At 34.4% G+C, this 21428-nt stretch overlaps 1 protein-coding gene across 7 annotated transcripts in view; it reads right to left on the bottom strand.

Annotated features, from left to right (window-relative positions):
• NFXL1 (nuclear transcription factor, X-box binding like 1) overlaps positions 1-21428 on the bottom strand; it is a 65488-nt gene that overhangs the window by 30896 nt on the left and 13164 nt on the right. For 6 of the 7 annotated variants that reach the window (XM_073237668.1, XM_073237666.1, XM_073237672.1 and 3 more), the window contains exons 10-15: positions 20534-20658; positions 19733-19855; positions 15952-16042; positions 10841-10961; positions 10457-10616; positions 9649-9740 (exon numbers count right to left, since the gene is read on the bottom strand). In XM_073237668.1, coding sequence (XP_073093769.1) covers positions 9649-9740; positions 10457-10616; positions 10841-10961; positions 15952-16042; positions 19733-19855; positions 20534-20658 — 712 coding nt within the window. The remainder of the gene's footprint in view (positions 1-9648; positions 9741-10456; positions 10617-10840; positions 10962-15951; positions 16043-19732; positions 19856-20533; positions 20659-21428) is intronic. The other variant, XM_073237671.1, reaches the window with a different exon arrangement.

Raw genomic sequence — 21428 nt, 5'->3', positions numbered from 1 at the left:
AGGATATGCAGAGGCAGACCTAACCAGTCTCCCTGAAAAAGAATTCAAAATAAAAATCATAAACATGCTGACAGAGCTGCAGAGAAATATGCAAGAGCTAAGGGATGAAGTCCGGAGGGAGGTTACAGATGTCCAGAGGGAGATTACAGAAGTGAAACAAACTCTGGAAGGATTTATAAGCAGAATGGATAAGATGCAAGAGGCCATTGATGGAATAGAAACCAGAGAACAGGAACGCGAAGAAGCTGATGCAGAGAAAGATAAAAGGATCTCCACGATCTTATTAAGAGAACTGTGTGACCAATCCAAAAGGAGCAATATCCACATTAAAGGGGTACCAGAGGAAGAAGAGAGAGAAAAAGGGATAGAAAGTGTCTTTGAAGAAATAATTGCTGAGAACTTCCCCAAACTGGGGGAGGAAATAGTTGCTCAAACTACAGATGCACACAGAACTCCCGAGAGATGGGATCCAAAGAGGTCAACACCAAGACACATAATAATTAAAATGGCAAAGATCAAGGACAGGGACAGAGTATTAAAGGCAGCAAGAGAGAGTAAAAAGGTCACCTACAAAGGAAAACCCATCAGGCTATCATCAGACTTCTCAATAGAAACCTTACAGGCCAGAAGAGAATGGCATGACATATTTAATGCAATGAAACAGAAGGACCTCGAACCAAGAATACTGTACCCAGCACGATTATCATTTAAATATGAAGGAGAGATTAAACAATTCCCAGACAAACAAAAGTTTAGGGAATTTGCCTCCCACAAACCACCTCTACAGGGTATCTTAGAGGGACTGCTCTAGATGGGAGCACTCCTAAAAAGAGCAGAGAACAAAACACCCAACATATGAAGAATGGAGGAGGAGGAAAAAGAAGGGAAACAAATAATCATGAGACTGTGTTTATAACAGCTCAATAAGCGAGTGAGTTCAGACAGTAAGGTAGTAAACAAGCTAACCTTGAACCTTTGGTAACCATGAATATAAAGCCTGCAATGGCAATAAGTACATATCTTTCAATAATCACCCTAAATGTAAATGGACTGAATGCACCAATCAAAAGACACAGAGTAACAGAATGGATAAAAAAGCAAGACCCGTCTATATGCTGCTTACAAGAGACTCACCTCAAACCCAAAGACATGCACAGACTAAAAGTCAAGGGATGGAAAAACATATTTCATGCAAACAATAGGGAGAAAAAAGCAGGTGTTGCAATACTAGTATCAGACAAAATAGACTTCCAAACAAAGAAAGTAACAAGAGGTAAAGAAGGACATTACATAATGATAAAGGGCTCAGTCCAACAAGAGGATATAACCATTATAAACATATATGCACCCAATATAGGAGCACCAATATATATGAAACAAATACTAACAGAATTAAAGGAGGAAATAGACTGCAATGCAATCATTGTAGGAGACTTCAACACACCACTCACCCCAAAGGACAGATCCACAAGACAGAAAATAAGTAAGGACACAGAGGCACTGAACAACACACTAGAACAGATGGACCTAATAGACATCTATAGAACTCTACATCTAAAAGCAACAGGATACACATTCTTCTCAAGTGCACATGGAACATTCTCCAGAATAGACCACATATTAGGCCACAAAAAGAACCTCAGTAAATTCAAAAAGATTGAAATCCTACCAACCAAATTTTCAGACCACAAAGGTATAAAACTAGAAATAAATTGTACAAAGAAAGCAAAAAGGCTCACAAACACATGGAGGCTTAACAACATGCTCCTAAATAATCAATGGATCAATGACCAAATTAAAATGGAGATCCAGCGATATATGGAAACAAATGACAACAATAACACAAAGCCCCAACTTCTGTGGGATGCAGCAAAAGCAGTCTTAAGAGGAAAGTATATAGCAATCCAGGCATATTTAAAAAAGGAAGAACAATCCCAAATGAATAGTCTAATGTCACAATTATTGAAATTGGAAAAAGAAGAACAAATGAGGCCTAAGGTCAGCAGACGGAGGGACATAATAAAGATCAGAGAAGAAATAAATAAAATTGAGAAGAATAAAACAATAGAAAAAATCAATGAAACCAAGAGCTGGTTCTTCGAGAAAATAAACAAAATAGGTAAGCCTCTAGCCAGACTTATTAAAAGAAAAAGAGAGTCAACACAAATCAACAGTATCAGAAACAAGAAAGGAAAAAATCACAACGGACCCCACAGAAATACAAAGAATTATTAGTGAGTACTAAGAAAACCTATATGCTAACAAGCTTGGAAACCTAGGAGATATGGACAACTTCCTAGAAAAATACAACCTTCCAAGACTGACCCAGAAAGCAACAGAAAATCTAAACAGATCAATGAACAGCAACGAAATTGAATTGGTAATCAAAAAACTACCCAAGAACAAAACTACCCCCAGGCCAGATGGATTTACCTCTGAATTTCATCAAACATACAGAGAAGACATAATACCCATTCTCCTTAAACTTTTTCAAAAAATGGAAGAGGAGGGAATACTCCCAAACTCATTCTATGAAGCCAACATCACCCTAATACCAAAACCAGGCAAAGACCCCAACAAAAAAGAAAACTACAGACCAATATCCCTGATGAATGTAGATGCAAAAATACTCAACAAAATATTAGCAAACCGAATTCAAAAATACATCAAGAGGATCATACAGCATGACCAAGTGGGATTCATCCCAGGGATGCAAAGATGGTACAACATTCGAAAATCCATCAACATCATCCACCACATCAACAAAAAGAAGGACAAAAACCACATGATCATCTCCATAGATGCTGAAAAAGTATTCGACAAAATTCAACATCCGTTCATGATAAAAACTCTCAACAAAATGGGTATAGAGGGCAAGTACCTCAACATAATAAAGGCCATATATGATAAACCCACAGCCAATATCATACTGAACAGTGAGAGGCTGAAAGCTTTTCCTCTGAGATTGGGAACAAGACAGGAATGACCACTGTTATTCAACATAGTACTGGAGGTCCTAGCCATCGCAATTAGACAAAACAAAGAAATACAAGGAATCCAGATTGGTAAAGAAGAAGTTAAACTGTCACTATTTGCAGATGACATGATATTGTACATAAAAAACCCTAAAGACTCCACTCCAAAACTACTAGAATTAATATCATAATTCAGCAAAGTTGCAGGATACAAAATTAACACACAGAAATCTGTAGCTTTCCTATACACTAACAATGAACTAATAGAAAGAGAAATCAGGAAAACAATTCCATTCACAATAGCATCAAAAAGAATAAAATACCTAGGAATAAACCTAACCAAGGAAGTGAAAGACCTATACCCTGAAAACTACAAGACACTCTTAAGAGAAATTAAAGAGGATACTAACAAATGGAAACTCATCCCATGCTCCTGGCTAGGAAGAATTAATATCGTCAAAATGGCCATCCTGCCCAAAGTAATATACAGATTCGATGCAATCCCTATCCAATTATCAACAGCATTCTTCCATGAACTGGAACAAATAGTTCAAAAATTCATATGGAACCGTCAAAGACCCCGAATAGCCAACGCAATCCTGAGAAGGAAGTATAAAGTGGGGGGGATCCTGCTCCCCAACTTCAAGCTCTACTACAAAGCCACAGTATTCAAGACAATTTGGTACTGGCACAAGAACAGAGCCACAGACCAGTGGAACAGATTAGAGACTCCAGACATTAACCCAAACATATATGGCCAATTAATATTTGATAAAGGAGCCATGGACATACAATGGGGAAAGGACAGTCTCTTCAACAGATAGTGCTGGCAAAACTGGACAGCTACATGTAAGAGAATGAAACTGGATCACTGTCTAACTCCATATACAAAAGTAAACTCCAAATGGATCAAAGACCTGAATGTAAGTCATGAAACCATAAAACTCTTAGAAAAAAACATAGGCAAAAATCTAATGGACATAAACATGAGTGACTTCTTCATGAACATATCTCCCTAGGCAAGGGAAACAAAGGCAAAAATGAACAAGTGGGACTATATCAAGCTTAAAAGCTTCTGTACAGCAAAGGATGCCACCAATAGAACAAAAAGGCATCCTACAGTATGGGAGAACATATTCATAAATGACAGATCCGATAAAGGATTGACATCCAAAATATATAAAGAGCTCACATGCCTCAACAAACAAAAAGCAAATAATCCAATTAAAAAATGGGCAGAGGAGCTGAACAGACAGTTCTCTAAAGAAGAAATCCAGATGGCCAACAGGCACATGAAAAGATGCTCCACATCGCTAATCATCAGAGAAATGTAAATTAAAACCATAATGAGATATCACCTCACACCAGTAAGGATCACCACCATCCAAAAGACAAACACCCATAAATGTTGGTGAGGTTGTGGAGAACGCAGAGCCCTCCTACACTGCTGGTGGGAATGTAAACTACTTCAACCATTGTGGAAAGCAGTATGGAGGTTCCTCAGAATGCTCAAAATAGAAATACCATTTCACCCAGGAATTCCACTTCTAGGAATTTACCCTAAGAATACAGCACTCCAGTTTGAAAAAGACAGATGCACCCCTATGTTTATCACTGCACTCTTTACAATAGCCAAGATATGGAAGCAACCTAAATGTCCATCAGTAGATGAATGGATAAAGACGATGTGGTCCATATACACAATGGAATATTACACAGCCGTAAGAAAAAAACAGATCCTACCATTCGCAACAACATGGGTGGAGCTAGAGGGTATCATGCTCAGTGAAATAAGCCAAGCAGAGAAGGACAAGTACCGAATGATTTCACTCAAATGTGGAGTATAAGAACAAAGGAAAACTGAAGGAACAAAACAGCAGCAGAATCACAGAACTCAAGAATGGACTAACAGTTACCAAAGGGAAAGGGACTGGGGATGATGGGTGGGAAGGGAGGGATAAGGGTGGGGTAAAAGAAAGAGGGCATTATGATTAGCATGTAGAGTATGTGGGGGACACGGGGAGGACTGCGCAACACAGAGAAGACAAGTAGTGATTTTACAGCATCTTACTACACAGATGGACAGTGACTGTGAAAGGGTATGTGGGGGGGACTTGGTGAAGGGGGGAACCTAGTAAACATAATGTTCTTTCTGTAATTGTAGATTAATGATATCAGAATTTAAAAAAAAATTTCACTTCTACTAGGAAGTGTTCCCAAAAAAAAAAAAAAGTTAATGGGCAAGAAGACATGAACATTCTACTCTAAGAAAGAAATTTTATTACCTGGATAGTTCATGTGATGAGTAACATTTTTCAACATATACTTTGTAAAGTATATGTATATTGTATAGCTGTCACTGAAAAAATCATTTTATCAGTGTTAGAAGGATCTATAAACATATGTTTTTTTCCTCCTTAAAATTGAGATAAAATTCACATACCATATAACCTGAACTTTTAAAGAGTATTATTCAGTGGTTTTTAGCATAGTCACATCAGCACTGTCTAATTCTAGAGTATTTCATAATCCCGAAGAGAAACCCTGTAACTATAGAAATTACTCCCCACAGTCCCCTACTCCCAACCCCTGCAATCACTCATCTATGTTCTTTCTCCATGGATTTGCCTATTCTGAACACTTCACATAAATGGAATAAAAAACATTACATGGCCTTTTGTGTCTAGCTTTTAGTTAGCATTCTATTTTCTAGGTTCATCCATGTTTTGGCATGTATCAGTAATTTAAGGATTTTATAACTGAAAAATACTCCATTGTATGGATATACCACATTTATTTATCCCTTCATCACTTGATAGACATCTGAGTTGTTTCCACTCTTTTGCTGTTAATACTGCTATGAACATGTATGTGTTAAGTTTTTTTGAACACATATTTTCAGTTCTCTTGGGTTTATATGTAAGTAAAATTGCTGGGTCATATGGTAACTCTGTTTAGTTTCCTGAGGGACTACCAAACTTCTCTAAAGTAGCTATAACATTTTACATTCCTAACAACAACGTATGATGGTTCCAACTTCTCCATATGTTCACCAACACTTATTGTATGTCTTTTTTATTTTAGCCTTTCTAGTGAGTGTAAGTGGTATCTCATTGTGGTTTTGATTTGCATTTCCCTAACTAATGATATTGACTACCTTTTCATGTGTTTACTGGCCACTTGTAGATATCTGAAAAAGACTTTGCCTTTTTTTAACTGGATTGTCTTTTTGTTTCTTGGTTTAAGAATTCTTTATACATGCTTTACACTCTAAAAAATACACAAATTACAAACATTTTCTCCCATTCTGTGGGTTGTCTGTTCAATTATTTTGATATTGTCCTTGAAGTACAAATTCTTAAAAATGTCCTGACTTAATTTTCATGAAGTCCAATTTATCTATTTTTTCCTTCTGTTGCTTTTACTTTAGGTGGCATATCTAACAAACCCTGCCTAATCCAAGACACCTGCCTAATCCAAGATTTACACCTATGTAGGGAACCAATTTCATTTTTTTCCATGTGACTATCCAGTTGTCCCAGCACTATTTGTTGGAAAAAAATTTCTTCCCCCCACTGAATTGTTTTGACACTTCTGTCAAAAGTCAATTGACCATAAATTTATGGGTTTCTTTCAGGACTAAATTGTATTCCATTGATCAATATGTCTATTCTTAGGCCAATACCATACATTCTTAATTTCTGTAGTTTGTAGTAAGTTTTCAAATTGGGAACTGTGAGTCCTCTGACTTTGGTCTTCACTCGCAAGACCATTTTGGCTATTTTGGATCCTTCACACTTCCATAGGAATTTTAGGGTCAACTTGTAAATTCCTACAGAAAGCCAGCTGTGATTTTGACAGAAATGGCACTATCTCTGTAGATCAGTCTGGGGAGGAGTGTTCTTAACAATATTAAGTCTTCCCATCCACAAACATGAGATGTTTTTCCATTTTTTAAGTAACTGTCTTGGCACACTAGTCAAAAATCAATTGACCATAAATGTATGTATTTGTTTCTGGACTCTCAATTCTATCTCCCTTGATCTGTATGACTATCTATATGCCAGTACCACACAGTGTTTGGTCTTCTGTAATTTCTTTCAACAATGTTTTTTGTTTTCAGTGTATAAAATCTTGGATTTTTTAAATTTACTACATAAACAAATTATTCTTTTCAATGCTATTAGAAATGGAATAGTTTTCTTAATTTTATTTTCTTATTGTTCACTGCTAGTGCACAGAAATAAAATTGACTTTTGTATACTGCTGTTTCCTATAACATTACTGGACTCATTTAATATCTCTAATAGTTTTTGCAAGGATTCCTTACTATAAGATCATGTTACCTGAATGTACAGTTTTACTTACTTATTCCCAGTATGAATACATGTCTTAATTTCTTTTTCTATTCTAATTGTTCTGGCTGGTACCTCCAGCACAATGTTGAATTGAAGCAGTGAGAGCAGACATACTAGTTTTGCTCCATATCTTAAGAGTAAAGCTTTCTATCTTTCACCATTAAGTATGGAGTTAACCATGGGTTTTTCATAGATGCCCTTTAAAAGGCTGAGGAAGTTCTCCTTTATTCCAGTTTGTTGAGTGTTTCATATTTTGTCAAACATTTTCTGCATCAATTGTCCTTCATTCTACTGATAAAGTATTGTATTGACTGGTTTTCGTAAGTTCAATCAACCTCATATTTCTGGGATATATCCCACTTGGTCATGGAGTACAATCTTCTTCACATGTTGTTGGATTCTGCTTGCTAGTATTTTGTTGAGAACGTTGGTACCTACATTCAAAAAGGATATCAGTCTATAGTTTGTTTTTCTTGTGATATCCTTCTCTGTTTATAGTATCAGGGAAATACTAGCCTCACTGAATGAGTCAGGAAGTATCCTTCTTTAATGAAGCATCAGTGTTAACTGATAGTTTGGTCCAATTTACCAGTGAAGTCATTGGTCTTGAGATTTTCTTCACTGTAAGTTTTTGGTTACTAAATCAATCTCTTTACTAAATAGAGTTTTATTCAGATTTTCTACTTCTTCCTGAGTCATTTTCAACAGTTTGGGTATTTCTAAGAATGTATCCATTCCTCCATGCAAACAGTGACCAAAAGAAAGTAGGTATGACTATACTAACATCAGACAAAATAGACTTTAAGAATTGTTATGAGATACACAGGACATTTTATTATAATTAAGGACCTCCATAAATTCTCTCCTGAACACTGACAATTTTGTGGATAGCTTAAACTTCTTTATTTTTCAAAAAGACTGAGAAGATATATAACTTATTCAAGGTAGAAATCAGTGAGAAGCACAACACTGAACGCAAGAGTCCTTACTCTAAAACACAGTCCATTTAATATATATATATATACACACAAAACACTTCCAGCAGCACATTCTAGTTAAGTACAAAGGGCAGACTCTTTAAAATTTAATTTTTTAAAACTCTAGTAAAATATGACATGGCAATTCCAGTTTTTTCTACTGTCAGAAAATATTTAATCCAACCTAAAAGATTTCAAGCAAATTTACTGAATTAAATAAGATACACATACATTCTTGCTATAAGACAAAGACAGGCACATACATTAAATAATCTTCCTATAAAACAGACTAAAGAATTCCAAGCTAATTGACTACGACATATTGACAGTTTTAGCACCTATGAGTCATAATATCAATGTCTCTTCTGTTTCTCTTAAAGGAAAAATTTAGGCCACTGATAATCACTAATAACTCAAACTTAGAAGCAATACAGTAGACAACTTGGTGCCTCATGATCATACCACAAGTCCTTAAGAAGAGTCTCTAATAATTATTAATTGAATAGGTACATAAGGAACCTCTGTGGTAACTGTACCTCCCCCCTCCACAAAATCTATAGACTAAAATCACTCTGTTTGTGGAAATAGCCCTCAACATTTTGTCTCCAAACTTGACTGCACAACCCATTTATAAAAGTGTACGTGCTATTTAAACTGAAAGGAAAATTGTGAAAGGACAAAATGGGAGTGAGAGCTTTTAAAAGTGAAGAAAGTAAGAACCCTCTCTTATTTAAAGACTGATATACAAGGTACCAATAGTCAATCTGGAACTTTAATGGTAAACAACTGCCCCTTTTCTCGTATGAAGTTGCTTCCCAGCACTCTGTGCTTCCTTTTCCCCTGTATTCCATAACCTCTGCTGAAAGTATGAACCATCCTAGGATCCTAGTACCCTAGGACTCCTTACTACTCAATCCAAGTCATTTCCTGACTCATTCAGGAAACTACTCCCTTTCATTTTCAGGTTTTCCCTCAAACACCTAAAACCTGCCTTTCCTGCTTTCAAGGAGCTTACAGACTAGAATGGCAATCAGTCAGGAAAACGAACAGATAATCTCCTGGATGAATAATTGTTAACTGCATACACAGGTTGCTGTGGAAGCTAAGAAGGACACCAAACTCCAAATAAGGAAAAAAGACTCAAAAGCATCTAGAGGAGGTTTTTAAGCAGTGTATAAAATACATTTGGAAAAGAATGAGGTTGAAGACAGAAACTAGTTTATAGGCTAAGCATGAAGTAATGATGAACTTCATAAAGAAAAAGCAGAGAAGGTGACTTCAGATACACTTTGAACTATGTTAAAAAACATTTTTTTAAGTTAAAAATCTAATACTTACGTAGGAATAGGAACTTGACATGGAGGACAAGGTAATGCAGTCTGAATAAATGCTGGCTCAGAAGGTTGTTCCCAAGGGCCTGTAGGCTGGTGCTACAAGTAAAATAAATAACAATTTTAAGTCAGAGAGATTAAATTATGTGGCCATCACAATAATCTAAGAAAATAGCTCCACGTATCTTCTGTTCAAGCAGGTTGAAATTTTTTTCAAGTAATAAACAAATTATGCTTACTGAATATTTTATTCCATCTGTATTCTATCAGATTGTTCCCCGCAACACACATTTGATATTAAAAATTGAGGCAGACTTGTTTTTAAATGATAGAACAAAGGCAATGTAGCCTCTTTCATTTCTCAATGGCCAAAAGGAGTATAAAACAATTCTAATATCCAATTTCCACCAGTGGAACATAATCTCCATTATTTTGCTAGGTGCTGTCTCCCTAGCACCTAGAAGAATGCTATACACATAGCAACAATTCAACAAATTATTTTTTGAATATGTGAATTAATCTTTGAGGATATCAGGAGATATCTATAACCCTAACCCACAATATATGAAGACTGCCAAATTCATCTGTATCATGATCACATGACTATCACACTGTGTAACATTTGTTTATTGCTTTGTTTCCTTTTCTATGTGAGCTTCTTAAGACAAAAACCAAGTCTTATTTACCTTGTACTCCAACTCCTATCACAATGCTTAATACCAAGTACTTAATCACTGCTTATTGAAAGACTAAGTAAAATTAAGAAAATATGATTCACAAGAATGAACTATTTCTAAATAATATAATTCCCTTACCCTGCCAGTTTGCTTTACTAACGCTTGATCATGACATGGAGCAGGACACAAGTGACCACATTTCCCCAAAACTTTTTGGCAAGGTTGATGACACGGAGGACAAGAGCCAAAGTGACAGCGATGTTTTTCTTGACTTGTATGATGGCAAGTTGGTGGTCGGCTAAAACATAAAGCATTTTTTTAAATTACTTTTGGTTACTGAACAATTATATTTAACATGCAATTATCAATAATCTTCTGATTACATACGGAAGCATATTTACAACTATGATGTGCTGTAAAACAGAAAAAAATTAAAAATACTAGCAATATTAAAAACCAGTTATGAATTTAAATTTGTTAGACACCAGATATAAATAAGTGTGTGTATGGCTTCACACTAACCTGCATTGCTCTTTGCACTTGGGTGGTCTAGTGGTACGTTCTCGGCCACAGGGTACTGTCACCTTTGTATTACCACAATTGCACTTCACATCTACAGTTTCTGGACAGGGGTAGCAACTGCCTGAAAAAAAAAGTCTGACACTTTCAGAAGAAATTTCCTTAATTACCCAAATGCACATCAACAGTATAACTAGTAAGTTTAGTATATTTGCACAATGGAACACTCTATAATGAGAATAAAGATACTATTAAGGATGAAACTCACACATATAACATTAAGCAAAAGAAGCCAGACACAAAGGGTATGCAGTAAATGATTCCATTTACTTAAAGTAACCAGGAAAAACTAATCTATACTGTTCAAAATCAGGATGATGGTTACACAAGATACAATCAGGGTTTTGGAAATGTGGGGATGTTCTGTTTAATGATCTGAGTTCCAGATACATGGTTATATTCAGTTTATAAAAATTCACAAAGCTATATACACTTATGATTTGTATATTTTTCTATATATACACTGTTACCTCAATATAAAGTTGTAGAATTTTCCTGAAAATTTTCTAATAGTTCTGTACTAACAAATTTAACACATTACTCCTTCAAAACTACATAAATAAAATGGATCTAAGACGTTGGAAAATCTAATATTAACAATAACCCTTTTGGCTTACTTTCATACACACTTTTATTCAAGTACATAATTTTTAGATAAATTCCCCAATTAGAGTAACTTCTTTCATCAGGTTATTTCTACAGATTTATTGTACAAAAATCAAGTACAATTTTCCATTGCTCTCATTTTAGGCTATAATTTCCAGTATTTCTTCTATAAACATTTTAAAAGAAAAATTTATTTGGGATTCAGCTTTCACCTTATTTTGTTATAGAAGTACACAAAAACAAAAAGAAAAACACCTTTTTAAACAGGCTATAAAATTCTCCCCAAGGCTCTAATATCATCTTAAGGGCTTTTTCCCAATCTAGTGTTTCTAGTAAGTAAGGTACCCCATCAGAAATGAAATAATAAAGGGAATACAAGTCTTCACCAAAGGAGGTGAGTATCTTAAGAGACTGCTGCCTAGGTGTTGGGACCAAGCATAATACTAAAAAGCAGTTAACCTGATCAATAACAAATTAATCATGAAAAACAGACTGGGTAAAGCTCTGAAAGTTCGAAGTAATTCCCTAAAACAAACAGAAATTAAGAATTTTGATTCAAATAATGAACATAGAAAAGGAAAATGAGAGTAAAAGGTACCAGAGGGAAAAACATATATGTATGGTATAAATTACCAAATTTATAATTCAGTGTTTTGGTAAGTAAAGTATATAAGCCAGCAAAGTATTATATTAATGATAATACAAGCCAAGTTATCCTAACCCACATGATCAAATTTCATTTTGATCCTTCCAAAAGAATGATCAGATGTCACATTTTTAAAAGTTAATGATGACAGTAAGTCTGTTCTCATTAAGCATATTATATCAATTTCACACTTAATGATAATTCATCTTCAGCAATTCTAAGGAAGACTTATCAAACATAACTTTCTGCCACTCTAAACTACAGCATTATTTCTTTTTAAAAATTAAGTATTAAGTATACAGGATAATTTCTCTGAAAAGTCTTCCTACTGATAAACAGAATTTCAGATACCTATACAACGTGACAGATAAATTAAAACAGCTTCAATGATAATATTTTCAATATAAAAGAGAACAGCATGAAGAATGGAACTATGTGACCAGTGGGTCAAGAGCCGAAATGGGTATTAGTCCAAAAATTCCAGAACTACAAACATATATGACCTTGAAATTAAAAGAAACATAAATCAAACTTTTATTTTTCAGAGTGTAAACATACAGTTAGTATCCTCTCCCTATGAATTACAGTATAACTTTGATTACAAGGGTGTCTAGAATGATGGAAAAGGGTATAAAATAATGATTCTTTATATCTTATATCACTGTGAGCTAAACAAATGGTGAGAGTTTCACAACAGTATCTTTCAAATCCTTTCCATTAAGGTAATTTTGTTAGGGGCTAAAAAGGTTCTTTTTTAAAAAGTAAATGTTACCCCCTGCCCCCGAAAGAAACTGAACCCAGATCTGATCAAATTTCTCAGTCCCACCAATAATTTATAGGAAATAGAGGAAAATGTCAAATAATACCAGAGATGCAATCTGCAAAATCCAGACTCTTTGGAATTAAACAAAGCAATATAGTTTCTTAAATAGATAACAGTGGGTAAAAGAGAGATAGAGGAGGGTAATTATAAATGAGCAGACTTTAGAGACATCAACAAATTACAACATGTCAGTCTTACAAGGCTTTTAAGTTATACAAACTAAGTAAAAAGTGAAGATATTTATGAGACAAGAAAATCGAACACCAGGTATTTGCTGATACTTAGAAACATATTAACTATTTTTAGGTGAAGAATCCATCTTTTAGAGATGAACACTGAAGTATTTATGGGACTTGCTTGAACATAATGCAAGAGTGGGATATACTTTCAGTATTTCTCCACCAAGTATGATGCTTACGCTAGCCTTTTTGCAGATATCAGGTTAAGGATGCTCCTTTCTATTTCTAGTTAAGTTCTCATCATATATGGATGTTAACTATTTTTTAAACATTTACTGAAATGATCTCATTTCTCTTTTAATCTGCTAATAGTGAATTAAATATTAAATTTACTATTGTAAATCAACCACACATTATTAGAGAAACCTAACTTGGTTATGATAGATTAAGGTTCTGGACAGCTACTTACTGTAGTACTGGATAGCTGGATGAGTACCTGAAACTTTAGTATTTTACAAACATGTTCATGAATTAAATTGGCCTGTAATTTTCTCTTACTTTCCTTGGTAGCTGAATGAGTTAGGGCACATTCCTTTTTTATATATATACTCTCAAATAGATTATAAAGTGATTGAACTTACATATACTTTAAATGTTGGTTAAAAATCATTTGTAAAAATCATCTAGGCCTGGTGTTTTCTTGGTGAGAAAACTCTAAACTACTGATCCAACTTCTTTAATGGTCATACAATTAGTCAGGCTTTCTACTTAAAGGCCAGTGTTTAACAATGGTCTAAAAGGCCCTATATGTTTTCTCCTCTGCCCTGCAATCCTTTATACCACCATCTCCTTGACCTCATATCCTACTATTTGTCCCCTTGAGTACATGCTTCAGTCCTCTTTGCAGTTCCTTCAAATGCTCCTTTCTCAGGGCCTTTGCAATCATGGCTTTCCTGTCCGAAACACTACTCCACCCCCATTTCCACATAGCTTGACCCCTTACTTCCTTCAGGACTTCCTCTCAAATGTCACCTTTTCAGAGTCCTCCCTTTACCACACTATATAAAATAACATATACCATCCCCATTACCACAATTTTAATTTTACTGATTTTCTTTCTATCCTTGTCACTACCTGACATTATATATTAATTTGAGTACTTATTTGTATTCTAACTGAGGAGGAGTAAAAAAATAAGTTCCATAAGAGCAAGCACTTTGTCAATAGTGTTCACTCATGTAATTTCAGTGCCTGGTACTTAGTAGACACTCAAAAACACTCACAGAATGAATTAATGACTAAATTTAAAACATTGATGAAATTTAAATGTAATGGGTCAGCGATATAATGCACTTTGTCAATAGTGTTCACTCATGTAATTTCAGTGCCTGGTACTTAGTAGACACTCAAAAACACTCACAGAATGAATTAATGACTAAATTTAAAACATTGATGAAATTTAAATGTAATGGGTCAGTGATGTAATCTGACCATAAAAGAAAATAAAATCCTTTTAAGTGATGGTCAGAACTGAAAAACTAGTTCTAATCTTCACAATTTTAAGACACTGACAAATCAGAGAATATCCACAGGAAAATGTCTATGGGGTTAATAGAATCTGCCACTTTTCCTAATGGGGAGGCTATATGGTATAATGGAAATATCATTAAAGTGTGGGTTCACATCCTAACACCTGAAACTAATTCTATGACCCTGGGCTAATAGTTTCTTTGCCTATTTCCTCATACAAAACAATAGTAGTGCCAATATAACTTGCAAGATTTCTGAGAGGGTTAAGAGATTAATCTAGCATCCACCTAGCCCCAAAGGAAAACAACAAACATAGTACAGTTGTTTGTCCCAGGTCATAAAGCTAAGTGGCAGAGTCCAGCTTGAACCAGCACCTCTTGCCCTAAGTCCATGCTCTTCCCACTACCCTCTACATCTTTTAGTAGATTCCACTTCATTTCAACATACTCCAAATGGGTAAAATTAACCCAGTTTTCAATGCCTAATACCAGACTTTTTCAGGTGGGAGGGGTCTAAAAGGTCTTAAATGCATAGTTTTCCAGAAGCTTAAATACTTAATAGATTGAATGAAGTAGTAGATATGTGAGTCCAGTTACCTTACATTAACCTAGACATTACAGACATTTGCAAAAATGTAGAACAATATCTTTCTTCTCACTAAACTTTTTCATAAAAATAATTATTTTTCACAAAAAATAAGTTATGGTATGAAGTAATAATGGGTTTCTTATTGCTATTTTTTAAAATAAATGTAATATTACTGCATTTTAATTTCAAATCTATATAATTTATCAATTAATAAAAGCCACATTAACACATAGTCTTTGGGTCCAAAAAAAGTGCAAAGAGATCTTGAAACCAAAAATTTTGAGAGCCACTGGCTTAGGATATATCCAATCCTTTATGAGACACATAAATGTCTAAAATTCAAAATAATACTGAAAAAAATCGTAGAACATGCTAATTTAAAAACTTTGTGGAGAAGGTTGGAAAGAAGTAAGGAAACAACATATAGAAAGAAAAAACTTTTATATTCAGAAGACCTGAGCTCAGATATTGACTATACTGCTTTACTAGATACTTCTGAGTGAGAATTTACTAGATATTTCCCTCACCAACTATAATCTCTTATTCATCAAATAGGGATTTTGGTGACTACCCCATCTTCTCAAGATTATTAAGAGTAAGGTAATGAATGTGAAAGTTCTCTATGAGGTATAAAGCACTGTGTAAATACAAACATAAAATTATAGCTATTGTTAAATTTTACCTCTGTGGCAGACAGATGGACACTTATGGTTTCTACATCCTAAAGTCCGTCCACAGTTTTGATCACAAGGTGGACAGTTTCCAGGGCAACACTGAGGGGAAAGCAATATATAAAGAACAGGTAATTTGAGAACCATGCATAATATGAATGTCATTACTAGTTATTTATAGAACTTATGGACAGCAAAAGAATTCTTTTCACTACTATAAGAATAACAGTATTCGAGTTATCAACATTCTTCTGCTAAGTAGATTATATTAAGAACTCATAAATTTAAACAGACAATGACCTAATTTAATGAAACTAATCTAAATTTTCTTGCCTTTTAGTTAACTATTCTATGACTTAAAACAGTCCCATAAGATAATTTCATTTCTACTTATGTATGCAGAGGCTGACAACATTAACCAAAGGAATGGATCTAGTCAAACCCTATAGTCAATTCAGGCAAACAATCTGGCTATTTCTAAAATTTAATTAAAATAAAACCAGTTCAATGTATAAATCAGATGGCAGTTATTTTCCAACCATGGAAACAGAAACAAACTAAAGACATAGACTAATTACTTCTAGCTTTCTATATTTTGTCCCTTCCTTGATTTCCAATCTGCGAGAATTACAGCGGTCTGATCTGTCCCAATTTTCCCTCATGAACACAAGGTAACTACTTAAAATCCACCTTGTCATTCTAACTCCTTCCTTAACATCTCAGATATCCAAACTTTGGAAATAGAAACTACAATTGTCTTAAAAAAAAAAAACTTCAGATTGTAACCTACTTAAGAACAAGTTTCAGTATATAAAAATAGCTCAAAATAAAATACATTATTGAAAAGCAATTTAAAGTCAAAATAGTTCAATTAGACAAATATTTACCAATACTATGTGCCTATCACCTTCCCAGTGGCAATCAGGGAAAAGGTTATGAGGTCCACAACTTAATTAAGCCTTTACATGTTTGTTTCTGACCATAATGGAGTAACAACAACCAGATTTACTCTCCTGCCTTAAACTACAAAATATATGAAGCAACAGTTTACAGATATTAGACAATTTGGCAGCACAGAACAGCAATCCCTAAGAAAAGAGAAACAAACACAGTGAGTCCTACATAGCATCAGCCCAGACCTGAAGTTTCCAGGCAGCAGTACAAGGACGAAGATCACAAGCACAGTCCAGTGGTCTCACCAAGCTGGGTAGAGAAAATTTGTAGTTCAGAGAGGCCAACATGGCTACAATTTGCAGAGAAGTGGCAGCATTACAGAGAAAGCTCTGGAGAACTTGAGAAGTGACCTCTGAATCTTTGCTGAGTACTAGCCTATACATGTGCAAGAGGAAACTACCCAAAACCTCATAAAGAACCATGGGAAGAAGGCAGAAACATTTCCAGAGATTATTCAAGGTTAGGAATAGTTTGGGTTCCCTGTGGCCAGAGAAAAAGAACTTCTATTTACACAGGCACCAAATAGAGTACTTAGAAGTGTTATTGCCTCAGTAGCAATGCCAAATTAGTCCTAGATAAAAGGATGGTCTGGTCACATCTAACAAACGCAAGCCTCAAAAAATCCAAATGGTTTCTAAATAGCTTGACTTTGATCCAGAACAAAGCTTTAAAATATTAAAAGGAATACAAAAAAAGAAAAAAAAAGCACCCAAAAATGTTGAGTTCACAATGTTTTGAAACCAATAAAAAAATTACCTAGCAAAGAAGCTAGATAATATAACCCAAAAGAAGAAAAATCAATCAATAGAAATAGACCCAGAAATGACAGATGAATTAGCAGACAAGGCATTAAAAACAGTCATTATAAGTGTAGTTCATCCATACGTTCAAGATAGAGGAAGCATGAGCATGCTAAGGACAGACATGGAAGATATAAGAACAGATCTTACTCCAACTATCAGAGATAAAAAAAATACTATGAGATGAAAAAACACAGGATGGATAAACAATGGATTAGAAAATACAAAAGAAAATTAGTGAACTCAAAGACAAAGCTATATAAGCTAAAATAAAACAAATTAATAGGACTAAGTAATAAACGCTTAATAGGACTTAGTAATTTAACAGCTGTTGTTAAATTTTACCTCTGTGACAGACAGATGGACACTTACAGTTTCTACATCCTAAAGTCTGTCCACAGTTTTGATCACAAGGTGGACAGTTTCCAGGGCAACACTGAGGGGAAAGCAAGTATAGAAAACAACATATAGAAAGAAAAAACTTTTATATTCAGAAGACTTGAGCTCAGATCTTGGCTATACTGCTTTACTAGATACTTCTGAGTGAGAATTTACTAGATATTTCCCTCACCAACTATAATCTCTTATTCATCAAATAGGGATTTTGGTGGAGCATCAGGAGCTGTGGAACTTGAAGCAGCCTAATGTGTATGTCATTGGAGTTTCAGAAGGAATGGGTGGGGGAAAAGTATTTGAAAAATAAAGACTGAAAATTTCACAAATTCCATGAAAGCTATACAATTCCAAGAAGCTCAACAAAACTGAGCTAAAGAAACATGAAGAAAGCTATACCAAGGGACACTACAAATAAATTGCTTAATTTTGGTGATAAAGAGAAAAATCTTCAAAAAAAATCAAAGAAGAAAGATACATCACATACAGAGGAACAAAGACAACAACAGCACCATGCTGTCTGTTGGAAAAAATGCAAGCTAAAAGATAATGGAGCAACATCTTTAAAGTACGTAGAAAAAGCTGTCATACTAGAATTCCACAAATATTTTTCACAAAATTGAAAATCATGATCGGCACTACAAAATATGCTAAAGGAAGTTTTCAGATAGAAAGAAAATGAAATCAGATAGAAACCACTATCTATATAGAAGAATGAAATGCACTAAAAATAGTGATTTTTATGATAACAATACAAGACAACTTTTTCTTATTTTCTTTTAAACTCTTTAAAAGGTTTCTAAGGCAAAAATAAAAACAATGCATTTGGGGTTTATAAAATACATGGGTATAAAATGCAGGAAGTCAAATGAAGTTAAAATAGAATCACTGGAAAAACATCAAATAGAAGACACAAAAGAGGGAAAGGTACAAGGAACACATGGGCAAATAATAAATAGCAAAATGATAGATTTAAATCCAACCATATTAAGAGTCACATTAAATGCAAATGATCTACACCCAAATTAAATGACAAAGATTGTCAACTTGGACAAAATAAAATAATTATCTAAATGCTGCCTGTAAGAATTCTACTTTAAATATAAATATATGAAGAAAAGTAAAAGAATGGAAAAAGATACTGTGTTAACACTAAGCAAAACAATGTTGAAGTCACTGTATATCAGGAGATCTAAGAACAAGGAATCTCCCCATATAATTCATGAATAAAGGGACTTAAAGAAACTGCAAATCTACACACTCAGTAAAATACCCCAGTCAACTTAGGCTGAACAAGAGTCTAAAAGTAAGATTTGGACAAGAGAAGTGAAATCTTTAACACCAAAGAACTCTTCAACACTGCTATGATGTGTTAAAGTCAGGGAACACCAACGGCCCAGGAACCAATTTGAAAGGATTATGCACAGGACCAAAAGAGACCCTTCAAAAGCACTGGTAAGCTTTCCCCGAATACAGATACTTAAGATTAGTCTAGAATTTTTATTAGTATTTCATATGGAAAGCAAAGAATATGACTGAACATTAGAAGAACAAGTCAAGAAGGCACTTACCAGAGACCCAAAAAGGAAAAATTCCATAGCAGAATAGCAGTTCTGAATCAGTTTCCCAAGCTTACTACACATACCTTTCTCCTGCACTGATGCTTCTGACAGTCCCGCATCTTAACACACTTAGTTTCACACAGGTAAGGTTTATGACATGGCATTCGTTTTGTATGTTTTCCACAGCGACAATGCTTTTCCACTTCCTGGAAGAACCAAATAAATACTAGTAAAGCTGACTTTCATTGACATGATTTTTACCACGTTGCAATTTCTATAATTACTAAAAAATGAAAGAGAAGTTTTAAGTCTCTTGTATGAGGCTTTACCAAAAATAGGCTGAATTTCCTACAAAATTTTTTCTTACTTTGTTCCAAAAAGAACTCGGTAGAATTTCCACTATTAAACTTAGCAAAAATGTGATACTAAATAGTAAAACGACACCATGCATTAAAATGACTTACATCTAGTTCCACCATAACCCATGCACATGTTGTCTTGGTGAAACAAGAAAATTGGCTAACTAGTACGATGGCCAAACCCACAACATTTAACTTTAAAATGTCAATTCTAGGCATTCTTCTCTCTCAGCACTAGGTCTAATTCATCATTGCTTTGAATTTCTTCTGGGAACAAACAACTCCACATTACCTGATAAAAATTACAATGTTCAAATTGTGACCAAGCAAAAATAAACAAGTAATTTTTAGATTTGCTTGCTGGCATAATCTGCTTCTTCACCATAAATATTAGGTCACTAAACTCATGCAGATCATACATAAAGGTTTATGAAACCAAGTGATGGAAAACAGTTGCAGAACAGTCCCATTTGACCTATTATGAAAGGCAACCCTTAGAAGTGATTATTACCCGAGATGACTAACCTGTCTACATGTTTCACAAGGACCTCGGTGACAACGCTGTGAACATCTATGGATTCCACATTCAAGTACTTTGTCACAACTATCTCCACAAGTTGGTACATCTTCTGTACAAGGCAAAGAAAACTCTAAAAGCAGATGACAAGTCAATTTTAATAAGATACAGTACTGTAAAGCACTAACAATGTCCCATGTTCTTTGGCTCCCTAAAGAATGATAGCCCTTTCAGACTATCTACATAATTATTGGAAAAAATTAACTTTAGAAATAATCCTTAATATGTGTAAAGTTTATGCTTTCTAAAAAAATTTGACACAAGTTGACATCCTCAAGAAGCACAGTTTTATGAGTAAGACCATGTAAACCTCTATGAAGAATTCTACAATATATAGAATTATATATAAAAATTTGCTCTTAACCTCACAGGATTAAAAAAAACAAAGATGTAGACATTAAAACATTATGAAACTGCCCTTTAAACATATTATACATACACATAACAAACATACTATATGACAATTGTTGGCAATAACCTAAGCATGTGTGCTGTTAACAGCGCAGAGTCAAGGAAGTGGACTCAAACTGCAACCCTTCTAGGCCTTTACTCAAAGCAGTCAAAATTAAATTCACCTATAACACAGGTGAATTTAATAAATAATGACAAAGCTTATTATTAGGTTTTCCTTATGTTCTAGGCACTACACTAAATATATTATGTGCATTTCATCATTTAATTCTCACAGTTATTTTTAAAAAAAGGTACTATTACCATCCCCATTTAACTGAGAACACTGTAATTAATGAATGTGGGATTTGAACCCAGATATGCCTATCTCCAAAGTCTGAATTCTTAATCCACTATGCTATATTGTCCTCTCATGCAAATGTATGAAATCTA

The sequence above is a fragment of the Manis javanica genome, chromosome 5 (genome assembly GCF_040802235.1).
Source record: "Manis javanica isolate MJ-LG chromosome 5, MJ_LKY, whole genome shotgun sequence".
Taxonomy (NCBI): Eukaryota; Metazoa; Chordata; class Mammalia; order Pholidota; family Manidae; genus Manis; species Manis javanica.
The sequence above is the reverse complement of the archived record's forward strand: the minus strand, read 5'-3'. Positions and strand labels throughout refer to the sequence as shown.